Source organism: Schistocerca gregaria, chromosome 1, assembly GCF_023897955.1.
Source record: "Schistocerca gregaria isolate iqSchGreg1 chromosome 1, iqSchGreg1.2, whole genome shotgun sequence".
Taxonomy (NCBI): domain Eukaryota; kingdom Metazoa; phylum Arthropoda; class Insecta; order Orthoptera; family Acrididae; genus Schistocerca; species Schistocerca gregaria.
In genome coordinates, this window is record NC_064920.1 from 63682622 (window position 1) to 63699201 (window position 16580).

The 16580-nt window shown below is 41.2% G+C and overlaps 1 protein-coding gene across 1 annotated transcript; it reads left to right on the forward strand.

Moving 5' to 3' along the window:
• The first annotated feature begins 13406 nt into the window (after nucleotides 1-13406).
• Nucleotides 13407-14788, forward strand: LOC126267679 (circumsporozoite protein-like). The gene is made up of 2 exons (XM_049973329.1): nucleotides 13407-13565; nucleotides 13661-14788. Exons 1-2 carry the CDS (start codon nucleotides 13407-13409, stop codon nucleotides 14786-14788), a joined length of 1287 nt encoding a protein of 428 aa, XP_049829286.1.
• Nucleotides 14789-16580: the final 1792 nt, after the last annotated feature.

Below are 16580 nucleotides of genomic sequence, written 5' to 3' on the forward strand. Positions count from 1 at the left end.
TAAGCCTGTGTCCGGTAATCAGGTTCATTGGTGAATATGCAGCTAAATTAACCTTAATTGAAAAGTACCAATACATACAAAGTTTCATTTTTGAAAATTTTTTATTCATAACTTTCTTAAAAATCTATTCACATTTGAGTAAAAGGATATGGACATTGTTGAAAATTCATTACAAAATGCAATATGCCAAGATGTCAGAAATCCTAGCTTGGCAACAGTTGAAGATATTGCTCCAACTCATGAACTGGCCAATGGCATCCAAAACAATGAGGTTGGCATCCCACTATTAATGAATTGTGACACTGGTAACATAACTAATCATGATGTCACTTATGACCCACAATGGGACAATTTCTCAGTTCTCAGTGGGAAACACATTTTCAAATAGTGAAACTGAAGTGTGCGACAGGGAAAACTCCTTTGATTACTTGCTCGTGACATTGCAGGTGCAAGAACAGGAAACAGCTTGTAAAAATTAGGTGAATACTAGTGACAACATGACAACTCATGCAACAAATAACACAACTTAAAGATATGGCACAGCAGTTCACAAATCATCAGAAAAATGTAGGATAACTGTTTCCACAGCAAAATCAGGCATTTAACAATCTCAAGAATTGTATTAGTCAACAGTTCAGTTAGGTGAGCAAAACTAAACGCACTGAATTATCTGATGTACTATGCAGGAAACTGATAAGGCTATGTAAACAACTAAGACATGAAATAATTACCAACATATCCCACAATATAAATACATTAACAGAAAAGTAACCTCGCAGAGTACAAACAGGAACAACTTTCCTGTGATTTACAAAATCTTTATGAAGAATAATCTCAAACTCAAGAGACAAAATCCAAAGTGGATGCATCAGTACAAAATGTGAGTAACGCAGTCAGCAAGCTGCAAGATGTATGCAAAATCTTATCTACTAAAGTACAAAAAGTAAGTCTAAAAGTATACCAGTTAAGTTCAGAGTCAAAATTTGCCAAATAATTGGCATATGATATGTGCAGATCTAAATGAGATTTAGTTCTGTGCACTCTAGAAATTCTATTCAGGTTTCTTTGAGCTTCCTGCAATGAATTCATGGCACAGTGATAGAAGCCTGAAGAAGTGTTATACTACTGCAATGGGTAGCTTCCCACATGACTGGGTATGTACAACATGTCTGATAAGTCACTACCTATTTTTAAACAGTTATAATTTCCTTATTTATGAACCCATTGTCTTATTACTACTTGTGCTAGAAACAGCGCAATTTATGTTGTTTTGTTTTTTTTTTTTCCTTTTGTTTCAATTGGAAAATGTCACCTACGTTGACATTGGAAGGATGGGTCATAATTAGAGATGGGTCAAACTCATTCATTCCCGTGAACTACTTCATTCTTTTCACTCTTTGCCGTGAAGCGTTCAAATGAAGTAGTTCATTCATCAAGTACGGAAGCCTGGAGAAGTTGCCCAGTTCACTGCTCAGCTGCGGCTATGGTCACTTCGCCTCGCTCATACAATAAAGCTTCGTAATACTTCATAATTTTACCAACAGATGGCCGAACTATGCAGTAACGTGCACACAATGTTTGGCGCTCTTATAGCATCTGTCCTCTTAGACCATGCTCTATTGAACTCAAAGTAAAGATAAACAGAGAAGCCTGGCACATATAAAGCAAGTATTACATTTAATCTTGCCCGACATTTTCTCACGAAGTGCCCAAAAAAGTCTTTATCTGCCAAATGAAACATTATCTGTTGTATTCATGGACTACCAATGAAATGAAGTTCAATTTTATGTTCGTTTTAAAATTTAATCCAAAACAGAATGAGTACGTTTACCACTGTCACAAAGTCTATATACCTACGTTAAGCAATTATTCAGAAGTTTTCCTGTAGTTTTTTTTTTTTGAGAATAATAACCCTCCAGATTCAAAACGTAAACTATCACCTGTAGTCATTGGTACGATTTCAGGTAAAATCCCTCCGTCAGTGTTATTAACAAACATTTATTTTCATGTTGGCTGTGCGTGCTCACACGGCCAGCCTCTTCGTTTGTATCTTTAATATTCATTTGTCTGCAAATGCTGCCAATGGTAGGCTACCCGGGGGTGCGAAGTTTAACTGCACAAATAGTCACGGGCAATGATGTCATGATTGCAGTAAGCAACTGAAGCTGCTTTCCCCTCGCCCCTCACCACCCCAACCACGCATAAACCTATTGTTCCCAAAAAACACCGCACGAAACGTCGACAGGCAGTAGAGGGAGGACTGAAGGGAGGATGAGTTACGTAGCGCCGATGTAGTGGGAGAGAGAGAGGGGAAGAGAGTGAGTGAACTACAAAAAAGTGTGGAGTGTGCTATCTGTGAAGAGTTTGAAGTACCAGTTCATTAAAATTGAGTGGATAGTTCACACTTCACTGGAGTGAAGCATTCGTTTGAAGGACTCATTCATGAGCTCCCCATCACTAGTCATAATTGCAACTTGTTACAAAATCTGCAGACCTGTGGTGTCATTACAAAGAGTGGAGGGCTAAACGAGGGATCATGCAACAATGGATGCAAAAACAATTAACAAATGCTATTCCAAATGACTAATTGCAGAGAGATTGCCAAAGCAAGAAGATCAGGAAGACCACCAGCTTTGACAACACCAGAAAATTCATGAGGAGCCCTAAGGAATCACTGTGTCAAGCATCTTTTGAAAGTGGTCTTTCATTTACACAGTTGTAATGATTTTTACAAAAGATCTCAGTTCCTGCATGTAATTTGGCTTCCACAGGATAAAACTGTTTCCTTGTGACAGTGACAGAAGAAATTTTCTTGGTTTGGAATGATGGTTGGCCTGACCTTTTTGAGAACATTCTGTGGACTGATGAGGCAGTTTTCCACATTGGAGGATTTGTAAACGGACATAACTGCCATTATTGGGCAGCCAGAAAACCACACGAATGTGTTGAAAAAGCAGAGGTGTCCTAAGGTGGCAGCATGGTGCAGTATCACTCCATCCAAAATCACTGGTCCTTTCTTCCTGCGAAATACAATGAATGACAAAAGATACTTGGAAATGCTGCAAAGTCACGTATGACCAGTAATTCATGCTGGAACAACCCACAGCTGCAATTCATGTGGGACAGAGCACCTGCACACTTTGCAAGTGTTGCTTGTGAATGACTGCATCATCATTTCCCAGGTAACTGGATCGGAGAACATGGTGAGCATGAAAGACCTGCCTGCAGCCCTGATTTAACCCCGTGTGTGTCTTTTTTTTTTGCTTGGGGTGGGCTAAGGAGGTGGTTTACACGAGAAAACCAAGGAATTTGTATGAATATGAAGCAGTAATATATGATGATTTAGCGAACTTTCCACCTAATGTTGCACACATCAGCGTATCGGTTTGTTTAAAAAAATGTGTAGAGAATGCAGACCTTATGTGGAGGTTTAAAATTGTGTTAAACACAACCTCATGGAGTTTCATTTCTAACAAAAGTAGTTCTAAGAAAAATGATTAATAAATGTAGAAATTATGGTTTAAAAAAAATGGGAGTGACTTAGCAGATACCCTGTAATATTCCAAATGAAATTCTACAAAACAAAGAGAGCACAACAGGTGCCACTCCACAGCAGCAAGGAAATACTTCTCAAAGTTGTCTTTGAATAAGTTAGATAACAGATTGGGGGAAAATTGTGCGTGGGAAGGGAAGGTGACTGACTTGATGCATTTGAGGAGATGGAAATAATTGTTGCCAAAATGAGAATATCTTTGTTTCTGATCCAATGAACTTGATTAGTACAAAAAACAGTGGTTTTTATTCCACCATTCAGAGAATACTACACTGAAGAACTGTAAGTGAGCAAACAACTCACAAAAAAGAATGTCACACAAGCAACTCATAAAGTGAATGAATGCAATACACCATCATGATACGTGTAGGCACCTGTAAATGCCACATTTGAGATGATGATGATGATGATGATGATGATGATGATGATGATAGCAGCAACAACAGTAATAATAATGATGATGATGATGTGTGGTCCAGTGGCCTGGTAGAAGTCATACAATTGGATGTCACTTAGGCAACTTGAATGTCATTAACCTATCCCCAATGAGAGGCTGGTGGTTCCTACCCCTACAGTATTTGTTTCCCGATTGTAGCTCATGTGTAGCAAATCAGACCTTTTTATTAGTGGCTTTGCTGCATATGCACATGTCAAGTATATTTCACACACATTTGACATATTTCACATACATCTGTACATATATATCACTTGCATGTCTGTAGAATTTCACCGTACAGTTTTATTTTTATGCAGCTCAATGTTTATGACATTGTATTTCTTGAACTATATGATGTGTAAGATAGTAATGTTTCAGGTACATCCAGTGGTATACATGCATTAATCTGCAGAATGTGTTGTGAATACAGTAAGTAGTAAAGAAATAATAAATTAAAATGTCATCCACGATGTAGAAGTTGCTCGTACATCTCAATGTTTATCATATCTCCTGCACTACTTTCTTACAAAGGTATTCTTTTCTAGGCACATTCAGCAGCATATGTGGGTGTTGTCTGTGAAATATGTTCCGATTATAGTTAGTAGCAAAGAAGTGATAAACTAAAATGCCATGCACAATGCAGCAACTTTTCACGCATTTCGGTATTTGACATTGTACCTCCTGAACTACATGCAGTGTGTATGCAGACAAGAAAAAAAGAAACTCCCAGATTTTCTGGTTAAAAATACACTTTTCCAGAGTGAAAATACAAATTTTCCCTAATGACAACACACTTTCTCCATGTTAAGTGACAGTATACTTTCTCTCCGAAGTGTAAAACTTTTAAACCTCTTGAATAGTAAACGTTTTATACATTGGCATAGAACTTACAGTTTGTCTTTCTTTGTATGTGTTACCCTTTAAACTATATAAAACACAAATGTGCCACAAAAATTTCAAATGATGACAAATATATATCTCGTCTCCTGGGTCAAATTTTTTTCTCAGTGTCTGGTCCTCTTAGTATTTTGAATGAGGGTCAAACACACTGCAATTTAACAAAGTCGTCTCACATTCTCACAGTTAACATAATTCATCTTACATAAAGGGAAATCTACTTTGAAAATAATGCTTTTCAAACCACCATTCACAATTTTTTCCCAGAACTTGTTACAAATAGGTACATTTGAGTAGTTGCTAGAGAACACCAGGAGACAGGAATTACAGTGCATGGGCAGCTATGACGACATAGCGACCCCATGCTTTGTGTTTGCTCTGCACGTACACGTTACATCACATTTTTGTTTGGGATTTCATGCATAGCGGGACATCACGTGACCCTGTTAGCAGTGTCACATTTTATTTGAAAGAGGCATTTGGAGTTATTGTTCTGAGGACTGTAATTAGGACATATAAGAAACGAAAAATTAGAATGCACTCCTTGCCACAATATTTGTTTCAAAACTAGACTCTACAACTCAAAGTACGCAAATATTTTGCTATTTGGTGACTTTAACATATATTTTTTTATTTGTACTCTGCAATACTGTAATTTAGCATTTCCATTCAGGTTCACATCCACACAGTATTGCAGAAAGCCAGTAACAAGGAATAAAAATTGCTGAAAAAAACAAAAACAAAAAAACATCTATTTCTGTATGCTAGAACTAAGAACAGCATGCTTTTCATGATTTTAAAACTGTATAAAAATAAGGTTTTTTTGTGAAATTAAGAAACTATACTTACCCATTGGATTCTACTTCAGGAGTAAGCAAACCTGGTGTGCTTTTGGTCTATAATTTACCCGAGAATGGTGTTTTGTAAATTTAAGATGTGGACAACAAAAATTAAGAAATAATGTCAGGCCTAGAGGAGAAACCAGGTAAGTGTTTCAACATGTCTTGCAATTGAAAAAAAAAGACTGTTCATGGGAGGCAGACATATAAAATTCAGCTGAAGCTTTTCTGTGTGGCTTTCAATGTGGCAATATTCTCGGGGGTACTATTACTGTATTATCTCAAGTTCCATTCTTTATTATGGCATAATGCCAAACATGCCAGAAGATGAAAATGTGCACTTGAGATTCAGTGACTAGCAAACAAGCTAATAGTGTGGAATGCGGCAACTGCTATGCTGCAGTCGATACACCAGTTCCTGTGAGATCACCAAAGTTAAGTGCTGTCTTGTGCGGTCAGTACTTGGATGGGTGACTATCCAAACTGCCATATGCTGTTGCAATTTTTCAGGGTGCACTCAGCCTCGTTATGCCAATTGATGAGCTACTCGACCAAATAGTAGCTTCGGTCAGCAGTGTGCTGACCCCACGCCCCTCCTGTCCATATCCTCCACTAAGGATGAGACGGTGGTTGGATGGTCCCAGCAGGCCACTCGTGGCCTGAAGATGGAGTGCTTAATGGAGTGTAATGAAACACTGTTTCAAAGAAACAGAATGCCTGTGCAAAAAACACTAATAGACGCAACATTTCCTTAGTAAACTGACAAAGAGAAAGATTGTTCTGCAAAGTGATTAAGCTTAATTGCAAATAAAATGGAAATAAAATAAAATCAGAAAACAAATTAATAACATATTTCAGTCCTCCATAATTATGTGAATGTATTTTAAGTCACTTGATAGCTGCAATTATTTGTTTACAGCTCTCACGTCAGATGAAAACAAAGACAGAACAGCAAAATCACATAACATAAATGCAGGTTATGTGGACACTACTACTCACTACAAACAAGATTGCTCTGTGCACATTTGGTGTGCCAGAAAAATTTTTCTGGGTAGCTCTGTGCATGCACATGAGCTCACTGGCATCTGCTCAAATGTACCTAACTTCAACAGTTGTGATGACGCTTTCCTCAAAATAGATTTTGTTATGAAGCATTGCACAATCTCTGCCCTAAATCCTTTGACACATTTTGCTTTCAGCAAACTGCTTGTGTGTACATTGTGTGTTGTTGATACAAATGGACCATTTTCTTTCTAACTTTTATACTGCTGTTTTTCTCTTGTTTATGTTTTATTGCTGCAGTATTAATCTGCAGCAGTAAATGACTGTGATACTCTTTGTTAGAGTATCAGTACTCATCAAAATTGCAAAAATTTAAGTCAAAACTGAAACAATGAAAAATTTCTAGAATTCCAAAATGTTCCCAGTTTTCTTTCCCTGTGAAGCAGGCAAAAAGGAATACAAACGTCTCTACAATTAGATCGACTGGATGTGTGAAATGGCTAAGCAGGGATGGCTAGAGGACAAATGTAAGGATGTAGAGGCTTATCTTATAAGGCGTAAGACAGGTACTGCCTACAGGAAAATTAAAGAGACCTTTGGAGAAAAGAGAACCACTTGCATGAATATCAAGAGCTCAGATGGAAACCCAGTTCTAAGCAAAGAAGGGAAAGCAGAAAGGTGGAAGGAGTATATAGAGGGTCTATACAGGGGCAATGTTCTTGAGGACAATATTATGGAAATGGAAGAGTATATAGATGGAGATAAAATGGGAGATATGATACTGCGTGAAGAGTTTGACAAAGCAATGAATGACCTCAGCTGAAACAAGGCCCGGGAGTAGACAACATTCCATTAAAGCTACTGAAGCCTTGGGAGAGCCAGTCCTGACAAACCTTTACCATCTGGTGAGTAAGATGTATGAGACAGGCGAAATACCCTCAGATTTCAAGAAGAATGCAATAATTCCAATCCCAAAGAAAACATGTGTTGACATATGTGAAAATTACCAATCTATCAGTTTAGTAGTCACAGCTGCAAAATACTAACACTAATTCTTTACAGGTGAATGAAATAACTGGTGGAAGCTGACCTCGGGGAAGATCAGTTTGGAATCTGTAGAAATGTTGGAACACGTGCTGCAATACTGACTCTACAACTTATCTCAGAAGAACGATTAAGGAAAGGCAAACCTACATTTCTAGCATTTGTAGACTTAGAGAAAGCTTTTGACAATGTTGACTGGTATACTCTCTTTCCAATTCTGAAGGTGGCAGAAGTAAAATACAGGGAGCAAAAGACTATTTACAACTTGTACAGAAAGCAGATGGCAGTTACAAGAGTCAAAGGACATGAAAGAGAAGCAGTGGTTGGGAAGGGAGTGAGACAGGGTAGTAGCCTCTCCCCAATGCTATTCAATCTGTATATTGCGCAAGCAGTAAAGAAAACGAAAGGAATGTTTGGAGTAGGTATTAAAATACATGGAGAAGAAATAAAAACTGAGGTTTGCCGATTACATTGTAATTCTGTCAGAGACAGCAAAGGACTTTGAAGAGCAGTTGAATGGAATTGACAGTGGCTCGAAAGGAGGATATAAGATGATCAACAACAAAAGAAAAATGAGGATAATGGAATGTAGTCGAATTAAGTCAGGTGATGCCGAGAGAATTAGATTAGGAAATGAGACACATAAAGTAGTAAAGGAGTTTTGCGGTTTGGAGAGCAAAATAACTGATGATGACTGAGGTAGAGAGGTTATAAAATGTAGACTGGCAATGGCAAGGAAAGCGTTTCTGAAGAACACAAATTTGTTAAGGAAGTAATTTCTTAATAGTATTTGTATGGAGTGTAGCCGTGTACGGAAATGAAACATGGATGATAAATAGTTTAGACAAGAAGAGAGTAGTAGTTTTCGCAATATGGTGCTACAGAAGAATGCTGAAGATTAGATGGCTAGACCACATAACTAATGAGGAGGTATTGAATGGAAATGGGGGGAAGAAGAGTTTGTGGCACAAAATGACTAGAAGAAGGGATCAGTTCGTAGGACATGTTCTGAGGCATCAAGGGATCACCAATTTAGTACTGGAGGACAGCGTGGAGCATACAAATCATATAGGGAGACCAAGAGATGAATACACTAAGCACATTCAGAAGGATGTAGGCTGCAGTAGGTACTTGGAGATGATGAAGCTTGCACAGGTTAGAGTAGCATGGAGAGCTGCATCAAACCAGTCTCAGGACTGAAGACAAAAACAACAACAACCAGTGATTTTAACATGGTACTGAAGATTTAACTTCCAAAGCATTAACAGCTGTCAAATAGTCAAGAAGTTATTACAAAACACAAATACAAAGCATATTGAGTACTTTCCACATTTGCTCACCAAAAATATTGTTTTATGGGAGTATTGTGAGCAAAAAAAAAAAAAAAAAAAAAACATTTAAATTCCTAGGTAGTACGAAATTGAAGAAATGGAGAAAAAGAATGAAAAAATTGCGTACTCATCAAAAAAATGGCAATTAATGAAGAGACTGCATACCCATTGTAGAAGCATAAACAAATGTATTTACAGCATATTAAATGTAAACTGTTAATCCAAAAAATTATAATTTTGCTGATTGTGCATGTGTGCCTACCTGAAAGTATGGACTACAAGCAGAGAGAACTACTCTGTGAGCTTGGAGATGCTTGCCCTCTGCAGCTAGAGTTACATCCACCAGAGATTCCGTGCGTAGTAGATGCGTGAAAACCGAGATGAAATTTTGCTGGTGATTATTGCAGCGAAGGCAAAACTGTTCCTCAGCCATTGCCTAGGAAAAAAAAATTGTTTTCATTTTCATGACTTTCAGATACACAAATAATGGTAACCCAATTATTCTACTTGAAGAAGTAAAAGACAGAACAAAAAATAATTTCTATTTGATTAAAGATAAGTAAGGGACAAGAGAGAATGAACATGGAAACTGGCTTCAATTTTCCATTTGTTTCTCAAAATGAAAAATGTAAAAATGACACACACCAGAAGCCATAACACATTTAAACCCTCAACTGTGCTCTACAAGCTGGACTCAGGATACACTGCACAGGTTACTACATTTGGAAGGCTCTACAACATGTATTTGGAGTTTTATATTAGCCACAAGGGTCACATTACCTAGTGTAAACACTATCTGATACTTGTGGATGGCATTTCTGTTCTATGAAACAATTATTGCATCAGGTAGTATACCCATTGTTGAGAGCCAGGAGAATGTATGTCATACATCACACATGTCTCAGCATGGTGAAGGCATTCGAAGATTATTAAATGAAAATGCTTATAATTGGTCTAGTAGTGGTGAAAACAGTAGATATGAGGATCTTAATGAAGGTGATGCAGAGATGTCATGTGGGTAAGGTGACCCTGAAGTGCTGGCTGCTGACTATGGTTCCATGAGAACATGGTCTGTTAACTATAGTGCAGGCAGGACTAAATTTGCATTTACAGGGACAATGTATATAAAAATGGTTTTGCTTGTTTTCTGAATCCACAGGATACTTTCACTTTAACGATAGGTTGTTAACAATTATAAGTATTGAGTTGAGCAAGTATGCTGAACAATTGTAAGTTCACTCAAGTACAGACTGAAACAATTGTGTGTGCATCAATCTGTACCAACACACAGAGAAAAATTTTATTCCTTGTTCAAAGTCAAAGTTCAGAAACGCTTATTTGAAATTTATTATTTAATCAAAGAAACACTTTAAACACCACTTTTCTGGAAAGTAATGCAAGACAGTAGATTTAGTCTTCTGCTGAAATTTATTCATTTTCATGACTATTGTATCTGCTCGAAGGATTCTAGTATTCCAGCTAAATTATAAAGATTAAATACTTGTGGCTGACCATCTGCAGAAAACATTTCATGCAGTGTACACTCCTGAGTGAGAATTCTGGTGAGAAATCGTGAATGGTGTTCCCAAGGCTCAATATTAGCTCTGCTTTTGTTCCTCATACAGGTAAACAATTTTCTATCTAATCTACAACAAGCAGAATTACTTCTTTTTCTTGACAAAATTAGTTTTGTCATCATTCCGAGCACATACACAGCAACAGAAGAAATGATAATCAATGTTTTGGCTTTCTGTAAATGGTCTCACTCTATTTCAAAGAGACTCTACATACTCAGTTCAATACACTTAGAGGTACTACAGCAATGTTAAGTATAATACTAGGTGAGAAAAAACAATTAGGTTGGAAAGGATCAATATTTTTAGGTGTCAATATTGACGAGAATTTAAACTGGTAAAAGATACATTTTTGAATCCCTTATACAACATAGTTCAGCCAAACTTGCACTTTGAATCATTAGAATCTTTCGGGTGAAACAAATCTGTAATCTGCAATATTTTGCGTATTTTCAATCAATGATGCATTACATACTAATGTTCTGGGTTAATTCAACTTTAAGAAAGAAAGTGTTCATTGCCCAAAAATGTGCTGTAAGACTAATAAGTGGTGCTCAAAACCAATCATCTTATAGGCATCTATTTGAAGAGTTAAGCATTTTGACTATTGCTTCACAGTATATTTACTCCCTTGCTGTGTCACAGTATATTGACTCTCTCATGAAATTTGTTGTAAATAGTCCACTGCATTTCAAAAGGATTTGAAATGTACATTATTACAATAGCAGAAGAAAAAGTGACATTCATTACTCAACAATATGGTTGTTTTCAGCATGAGCAAGTGTGCACAATGCTGCAACCAACAATTTCGGATCACTTGCCAAATTACATAAAATGTCTCACACTGATGTAAATTTTTAAAACAAACCAAGAGAGTTTCTCCTTGACAGCTATTTCTATTTCATAAAACAATTTGTACTATTGCAATGTTTAAAGATGGTAGGTAGGAATTACTAATTGACATCTGTATATCAAAAAAAGAATGGCCATCATGCAGCCAGCCATACTTTAAAATTAATTTGTTACTCTAATGTAAAATGACTCATTCTACATCATTACAATTTATCATGCAAATCATTTGTTGAACACTTAACTAACTTACTACTGGCAAGTAACTTTCATAGTGGAAAGGGACACCTCTATAAAAAAAGTCATTCCCAAAATGAGCATATTTCATTGGTACTAAACATTTTGCTTGTGTGAAGCAAATAGTGGCTTCTTATTTTGCCTTACAGTTCACACAGGGAGATACATAGTATTTGAGCCACAACATATTAAAAATCCTCCTACACATAAAAGTAAGTTTTGCCTTTGCTCGAAGGATTTTTTGACAAAGGGCGTACCAACAGATTTTATTTGGGTCTCCAGTTATTTCATTTCCTTGTCTCTAAAAATACTGATGGCACTGGCACAGTTATGAGTACCACCATGGAAACACCAGCTGCTTTGAGGGAGGCAAAACTGAAGAAGGGTACAGTTATGACTTTTTGGAAAGGGAAATGGATGGCAATGGGACAGTAACACAAAAAAAGACGTTTATATGGTGTTTAGTATGAACAGTGAATAATTACTAAAAGTTGTGAGGAAGAAAACAGTGAAAGTGAAGCCAGAAACTATCCTCAAACACATTGACACAATGGGTGGCACGGACTTCTGACTAGTACATGAAAAATTATTCGAGAGGAAGGAAACATCTATTAAAAACATTACATAAAGCAGTTTCACCATGTTGACTGTTGCTGCTCTAAATTCTAATTTCTTGCACAAGAAACTTAATGAAAAATTCGAGAGATTTGATAGTCAAATTAAACTAAAAATGTTTTAATTGACAAATTTGGAGCATTTTATACATTCTCCCTCTCAACAAGGAAAAGTGGGTTGTCTCTGCCAAGTGTCAGCTCCGACACGGGTTGGTGAAAATGTTCTTTCTGGAAGATGTTCCCTCTATTGAGAAGAAACAGGCACCTATGAGGCATTGCCAAATGTGCTGCAGTAGAAAAAACCTCAATGGAAATAAAATAAGAAAAACATATTTATTGTAAAGCATGTTATTTGGGTCTATTTTTAATACTCTCTTTCGAATAGCACCAGATAAAAAATAGTTTCCTTGTACAAAATTTATTTAGAAATTGAGTATGCTTTAGCTCCTTGGATAAAATCATTCCCCTGCCTATCAAAATAAGTCAAAAGTAATTTGTTTATTTTTATAACACACTAGCTGCTGCCAAAAGCTTCAAACTGTTGGCAAGTTACAATAACAACAGTCACTTCATTTGAGCAAAGCATGTCAAAACGTGTTAACATAGAATGTGCTACAAAATAGCACCTCGGGGCTCAGGAATAATTACATAGGCCAAAAGAGATAGCAGCTCCTGCAAATCCCCACAGTAGCAGCAGGTAACACCACAACAACGGCAGCTGCACGGTGCAAGAAACGGCCTAATGTAGGGGTTAAGCACGTTTGAGAAAAAACTGTCACTTACGAAGATTCCTGCCCATGCAGCTCATTGTATGTGCACTCTTTTCTACTTAAAAAAAATTTCTTCTGTCACGTGGCGCTGTATGTACTACTTCCTACAATGAGAACCTACATGAAGAATATTTACAAATATCATACACAATGTACATAGAACATTCTTTTCTCAGGGAACAGTGCTTACTGTGTCCTGTTCGATCTCCAAACACAATCAAAAACAGTCGTGAGCCACGAGCTATTTATCAAGTCACAGCATGACAGCACAAGTACAATACAGTCTGGAGAACAAACGAAAACCACCCAGCCAGAACTGGTTAATTTGCCTGCCACGTGCCGCTCGCTATTGGCTGCAGGCGACTGAGGGACTGGACCAAGAATGGGCAGCAACAATGAATGAGGACTGTGGAGGGCGGGTAGAAATATCTAGTGGGCAATAGGGGCGGGGGAAACTTGTGGGACTCTACCGCAGGCAGGGCGGGGTTAGCAGCACTGTGGGCTTCTTTAACAGGTGGGGCAGGTGCCCAGTGGGGCTGCACTTGGGAAAAGGGCGGGCGGGCAGCGAGGCGGGAACCAGAGCGGGTGGGCAGCGAGGCGGGAACGGGAAAGGGAGGGCGGGCGGGCGGCCGTGCGGGAAAGGGAAAGGGCGGGCGGGCGGGAACGGGAACGGGAAAGGGAGGGCGGGCGGGAACGGGAAAGGGAGGGCGGGCGGGAACGGGAAAGGGAGGGCGGGCGGGAACGGGAACGGGAGGGCGGGCGGGAACGGGAACGGGAGGGAGGGCGGGAACGGGAAAGGGAGGGCGGGAACGGGAAAGGGAGGGCGGGCGGGAACGGGAAAGGGCGGGCGGGCGGGAACGGGAAAGGGCGGGCGGGCGGGAACGGGAAAGGGCGGGCGGGCGGGAACGGGAAAGGGCGGGCGGGCGGGAACGGGAAAGGGCGGGCGGGCGGGAACGGGAAAGGGCGGGCGGGCGGGAACGGGAAAGGGCGGGCGGGCGGGAACGGGAAAGGGCGGGCGGGCGGGAACGGGAAAGGGCGGGCGGGCGGGAACGGGAAAGGGCGGGCGGGCGGGAACGGGAAAGGGCGGGCGGGCGGGAACGGGAAAGGGCGGGCGGGCGGGAACGGGAAAGGGCGGGCGGGCGGGAACGGGAAAGGGAGGGCGGGCGGGCGGGAACGGGAAAGGGAGGGCGGGCGGGCGGGAACGGGAAAGGGAGGGCGGGCGGGCGGGAACGGGAAAGGGAGGGCGGGCGGGCGGGAACGGGAAAGGGAGGGCGGGCGGGAACGGGAAAGGGAGGGCGGGCGGGAACGGGAAAGGGCGGGCGGGCGGGAACGGGAAAGGGCGGGCGGGCGGGAACGGGAAAGGGCGGGCGGGCGGGAACGGGAAAGGGCGGGCGGGCGGGAACGGGAAAGGGCGGGCGGGCGGGAACGGGAAAGGGCGGGCGGGCGGGAACGGGAAAGGGCGGGCGGGCGGGAACGGGAAAGGGCGGGCGGGCGGGAACGGGAAAGGGCGGGCGGGCGGGCGGCCAGGCGGGAACGGAAAAGGGAGGGAGGGCGGGCGGCCAGGCGGGAACGGGAACGGGAACGGGAAAGGGAGGGCGGGAGGTCGGGTGGGCGGCCAGGCGGGAACTGTCCTCGTTCTTAACCCAGTGCTTCTGTTCCCTGCAGCTAATAGCAAGCGGCATGTGGCAGGCAAATTTACCGGCTGTGTCTGGGTGTTTTGTGTTTGATGGTTGAGTGGGATGTTGTCCCGGGGTGAAGAGGGTGGCAAAAGATTTCCCCAGTGGCCACACGTAAGGCGTCCCCAGATTGTCTGACAAACAGGTTCCAGGTGCTGTCTGTGGCTGACACTGTTGATGAGCTAGGTGCTGTCGCCTGTCCGGTTTCAGAGGAAACCACTTAGCTTGCAAGATCCGAGCAGTCACATATGGTGGGGTTATTGGCAGTTGGGAGATCCCTTATTAGGGACTTGGCTGACAAGAAGGGTAAGAAATCCAATGTGCACACTTTGTGCATACTGGGTGGAGTCATTCCAGATGTGGGAAGGATCCTCCCAGATGCCATGAAGAGCACAGGGTGCAGCCCACTGCAGGTGGTTGCTCACGTTGGTACCAATGATGTGTGTCACTTTGGATCACAAGAGATTCTATCTGCTTTCAAGCGGCTAACAGAAGTGGTAAAGGCTGCCAGTCTTGCTTGCAAGATGAAAGCAGAGCTGACCATTTGCAGCATAGGCGACAGGACTGATTGTGGACCTAGCCTTCTGAAATGCCTTCACAAAAGGAGACTAAGTAAATATTCTGAATTCGATTAGAGAACAGCTGCCAACATGAGTAACGTAAAAGTAAATATCGTCGGCACAGTTGGTTGTTGTGGTTGTGGTTGAAGGGACCAAACAGCAAGGTCATCTGTTCCTTGATTCAACTGTAGTCCACTCCAGTAGTGTGACATCTCACAAGAGTTAATCATAAAAGGGAAAAGGCTAAAAAGTGTAAAACGGCAGTCATATAGTCAATGGTGAAAACAAAATGAAGTAAGTCAGCAAGATAACAAACCCAATGCTATGCTAAAGGCACGAAATATCCCACCTCTGAAGCAGCAGAGGCAGAACCACCTGTGACTTAAAAGGTGCAACAGCTAGAATGTAGAAGTGCATATGGGAAAAGGAGACTAACCAATACTAAAAAAAAAAGACAGAAACAGTGTAAAAGGGGAAGAAAGAGGATCTCGGCCAGGGAGGGGAATCGGGAATCTCCAAACATGGCTTACAGTGGGAGATACACCAACACTCACCGCCCTGCCCCAACACCAGAGTGATTAAAAGCCTTAAAACTGAGAATAAAAACCACTTCCATGGAGGAAACAGAGAACCAGGTCGACCACCCGGGAATCATCAGCCAACATCAAAGGGAAAGTGGGGGAGAGTCTGTACTTAGCACGCAGAGCCAAAAGAAGGGGGCATTCAACCAAAACGTGGGCTACTGACTAGAAGGCTCCACAACCACAAAGTGGGGGTGGCTCATCACGCAAAAGAAAAGCATGTGTCAGCCTGGTATGGTCAATGCGGGGACGACACAGTGTGGTCGAGTCCTTTTGGGAGAGACGAATGGAAGAAAACCACGATCCTGGTGTCACCTTCATGGCACGAAGTTTTTTAGACAGTTAGGGAGCCACACAAGAGTTGGCTGATGATTGTGATAGGTTGGATTTGATGTGAAGCCCTAAATCCGCTGCAGGAGGAGTTCCAGAAAACGGGGGTTAAGTGACTGCTCCCCCAGGCAAACGATCAGCGAGCTCATTACCCGGGATACCCACATGGTGAGGAACCCAAAGGAAGTCGACGGAACAAGCAGCTTGATGAATGTCAGCGAGATGGTCTTGGATGGCAGAGACCAAGGGATGGTGCGAAAAACACCGGTCAATAGCCAGAAGGCCAC